At 59.0% G+C, this 4133-nt stretch overlaps 1 protein-coding gene across 1 annotated transcript in view; it reads right to left on the bottom strand.

Moving 5' to 3' along the window:
• Nucleotides 1–816: 816 nt before the first annotated feature.
• Nucleotides 817–4133, bottom strand: part of FGF17 (fibroblast growth factor 17) — a 5181-nt gene continuing 1864 nt past the window's right edge. The window contains exons 3-5 of the mRNA XM_010845448.1: nucleotides 2432–2611; nucleotides 2159–2265; nucleotides 817–1110 (exon numbers count right to left, since the gene is read on the bottom strand). Of these exons, the coding sequence (XP_010843750.1) occupies nucleotides 817–1110; nucleotides 2159–2265; nucleotides 2432–2611 (581 nt within the window). The remainder of the gene's footprint in view (nucleotides 1111–2158; nucleotides 2266–2431; nucleotides 2612–4133) is intronic.

The raw sequence follows: 4133 nt of genomic DNA, 5'->3' as shown, positions 1-4133 counted from the left end.
GGGGTTTCTGCGCCCCAGCAGGTCGCACAGGACGCGCGGTGCCAGCCAGGAAACTCGAGCCCGCGGAGGAGGGGCGCGCCGTGGGCCGCCAGCCTCCCGCGGGGTGGAGGTGCGGGGCCTGCAGGCCATCCCTCCCTCTTGGCTGCCCCTGTCCGTGTCCCCTGCCCCTGCGGGGACGTGTGGGGCCCAGCCGGCCTCCACCTGTCGCACCACGCCCGGGCCTGTGCGCTCGCCTCCTCTCCTCTCGGAGAGAAGTTTGTCCCAGTTTGTCCCCAGTTCAGTTTTGCCGTTCCCCCGCGCCCCTTCAGATAACCTGTTTGCAAGAAAATGGTTTTATTCCGGGGCTGAGAGTTGAGGGATGGGGGTGCAGGCCTGGGTAGTGGAATGTGAAGAATGGCCAGCCCTCTTTTTTTTTTTTTTCTCCCTCTTTTTTTTTCTTCCTACCGTCTGGCCAGGAGGAATTCGGAGGCTGGGGGCAGACTGAGGGAGACGCGGGGAGGAGAATTTGAGGAGCCTTGAATCCGCTGACTTTCCCATTCGGTTCAGGGAGCCTGACTTTTCTACCTTCCTTCCCGGGGGCCCGCCCCACCCTCAGGGGAGACTCCAGCGTGGGCCTCGGGGAGCCGCCCTAGTTAGTGGCAGTCCTGCCCCTTTCCAGCGGGGGTGGGGTGGGAGGGTGGCTGTGATGCTCGGTGGTCCTCAGCATCCCCCTTGGGGGCTCTGGCTCCCCGGCCCCCACCCCCAGCCCAGTCTTTGGATTAGGAAGGGAGGGGAATGGGAAAGCCCGAGAGTGAGGGGCGGTAGCCCCAGTCCCCACTACGTCAGGGGCTGTGGCCTCCGCGTGCGCTTGGTCCGGCGGGTAGGGGCCGAGCCCACGAACTCAAACTGCTTCTGCCTCTCGGCGTGGTTGGGGAAAGGCAGCTGGCCCTGGTAGAGGCGCTTGATGAAGTGAGCTTCTCGTTGGTTCTGGCGGCTGCGGGAGGCCTGACGGGGCCGACCCTGCCGTGTGAAGGCCATGAACCAGCCCTCGTGCCGGGCATTCTGGAAGGCCGTGTAATTGTTCTCCAGCACGATCTCGGTGAACACGCAGTCTTTGCTCTTCCCGCTGGGCTGCCGGGGGTAGGAAGGAGAGAAGGGGAGTTTGTCTGCCCACCCTGGCTGGCGTCTGCCTTATGGGCCTGTGTTATAGGACCAAGGAGAGAACCACAGAGACTGGGAGCCCAAGAATGTCTGCCTGGTGAGGTGGGCACCCTTGATGGAGAGGCAGAGGTGGAGGGAGGAACAAACTTTGCTGATGTCGGATCTGAACTTAAATACAACCTTGTCCTTTAAGTTGTACACCTTGAGCAAGGTATGTAGCCAGACTGAGCCTTGGTTTATCCAGCTGGGTGTAATGATCAAGGTAACTATGCAGTTCAGTGCATACTCAGTGGGCACTCCTAAAGCAGAACAGTCCTCGATCTGGGTGAATGGTGTTGGTGGGTGGAGGGAGGGTAGGCAACAGTGTGATGGAAAGAAGGGGTAAACGTGTGTAGAACACCATGTAAAGAACCAGGCATCCACCCATCTGGCTCTGTAGATAATCTTGACACTATGCCCATTTTACAGATGAGAAGACTGAGACTTGACAAAAATAAGCAAATATTTGAGAACAGCCAGAATCAAAATGCAGGATGGGCTGATGCAAAAGGAAATGGAATTCTCCCTGCACAACTCTGGACCCACCATTACAGGGAGAGTGACTAGCGGTTACACTAGTAGGTGGTTAGTATGAATTTTGCCACTTGGAGCCTGTGGACTGCACTTACCTTGGGCGAGGGTTAAGATGGGAACTTCTGGCCTTCTCAACACTGATCAGCCCTTAGCCCTCAACACGAGGGCTGGCACGTGATGTAGGTGCTAAAATTCTTCCTCACTATACTGAGAAATTACCTCATAAACCAGAGCCAAGGATCCTTATGGATCAGCCAGTGTTCTCAGAGGGCTTCTAGACCCACAGGGACTAAAGGGATCAGAGAGAGGCTGAATGGTGGGGTGAGAGCAGAAGTCACAGTCCTGGGTGGGGCCCAGCAGAGGGTGGTGGGATGCTGCGGGACCCGGCCTGCCCTCACCCCAGGAAGACGGACTCATCTGTTACTCCCTGTCCCCCAGGCCTCACCTTTCCGATGAGCTTGCCCCTCTTATTCATACAGATGTATTTCTCACTCTCAGCCCCCTTGATGCGCACCCGGCTTCCGAACGTGTCTGTCTCCACTATGAGCTTGGCTGTGGGGAGGGGGAGAAACCTCCGTCCATTGGGGCTGCCAGCCCAGGGGTGCAGCAGGGGGCCTGACTTCTGAATTTGGGTGGGGGTGAGGGGCATGGGGAGGCCCTTGGAGCAGGCGAGGCTAGACAGGGGTGTGGGTGGCCTCCCAGGAGGGCTGGGTCTCACCGAACTTGTTGCCGTCCTCGGCGGTGGCGGAGATGCGACGCCCGGTAACCTGCACATGCTTGCCGCTGGTCCGGCTGTAGAGCTGGTACTCACGGATCTGCCGCCGGCTCAGCTGGTCAGTCATGGCGCCCTGGTCCCTCACGTACTGGTTAAAATTAGGAGACGGGTGATTCTCCCCCTTTGCGGTTACCAAGGGAAAAATAGTGTCAATTTGCTTTGGGTGACACCACCGCAGGTCCATCCGGGGGAGGGGTGCGGAGGTGAGTGTGGTGGGAGCAGGTCATTTGCCCTGTGAAGTAGGGGGGGTGGGGGAAGGGGGCACTTGGCCGTGACCTTCCCAGGCCAGTGTGTAAGCCAGTCATCATGACCTCTTGGGTCCTCATCTGCCCTGAAGCAGAGGACTGGTAGCTGCCCAGGCTCAAGGGACACTTGGGGACACAGTTCAGGTCTGGAATGGTGACCCTGGGAGCTGGAAGGAAGCTTCAAGCTGGTGCTATATGATCTCCATGATCTAGGGAGGAGGTGCATGGGGCCACATAGCTGGTTAGTGACAGACCCCTGCCCTGCCTTTAGGATGGGAGCTTGTCCCTTTTCCAAAATGTCAGGGGCTTGGTTCTGTTAGCCAGGGTGACCAGATTTCTCCCCAGTCCTCTGCACAGCCCATGCCTAGCACATGCACACACATAGATGTGTGCACGCTCCCACACACGTATGTGCACACACAGCAGCTGGTCTATGGACCATTGTGGGGACACTAAGACTCTTCTCTGTAGCTCCTGCTGGGCCCCTGGAAGCATTTCTTTTACACCTCTTTACACTGCTAACCAAGAACTCCTGAGCTCACACCCATCTCCCCTGGCACTCCCCCTGGGTGCTCAGGGCCCTTGGAGAAGCCATTGCCCCATCCAGCATTCCTCCCTGCTCTAGGGTTGAGAGGCCTCCTTCGTGGAAGAAGGCAGAGAGGTACTATCAGTGGGGGCCCAGGGGATGTTCTGGGAGGCCGCCTGCCAGGCGGGGGTGATACTGCCTCCCACTGCTTCCCCAGCGGGGAAAGGGGCTGTTGCCACCATGCATTGTGCTCCATACAAAGCCAGGACAAGTGCCTTCTCCAGCATGGTCTCTCCTTATCCATCTGCAGCGCTGAATGGGAAAGAAGCAGACCACTTCCTGCCTGCTCACTCTCCGGCAAGGTGCACACCTGGATGACATTTCCCAGCTGACAGCTCCGGCTCTAGCTCTAAAATGTTTCTCCACATGGATCCTGCTGGCCTGTGCTGGGACAGCCTTTCCATGCCCGATTCCTGAGTCCACCTTGATCCCAGCTCAATCGCAACCATCTGGACAGAGCTAGACCCCCCAGCCCCCGCATCTGTAAGGGGCCTGTATCTCCTGGAGGAAGGGGTGGGAAGTATCAGCTTGGAGGAAGCGGGAGGTGAGGGAGCAGCTCCAGGCTGACAGCGGAACCTTCGGGAACCTGCGCAGGGTTAACCCTTCATGTGTGTGTGTCACTGCCCAGGGCAGACCCCAGCTCCCCACAGCCCGGGAGTGTTGCCACGACCCCAGCCCGTGAGAGCAGGGTCTGCCCATCCCACTTCTCCACGGCCCTGAGAAAACCTGAGGCCAGCATTTGGGGTGGGGGACCTGCCTTCCGTGCCAGGGGGAGGGGGTCCGGCCCGTCCCCAGCCCCAGCCTCCTGGCCCAG

Source organism: Bison bison, unplaced genomic scaffold (genome assembly GCF_000754665.1).
Source record: "Bison bison bison isolate TAMUID 2011002044 unplaced genomic scaffold, Bison_UMD1.0 scf7180017864217, whole genome shotgun sequence".
Lineage (NCBI taxonomy): Eukaryota > Metazoa > Chordata > Mammalia > Artiodactyla > Bovidae > Bison > Bison bison.
This window is presented reverse-complemented; position numbering and strand designations above follow the sequence as displayed.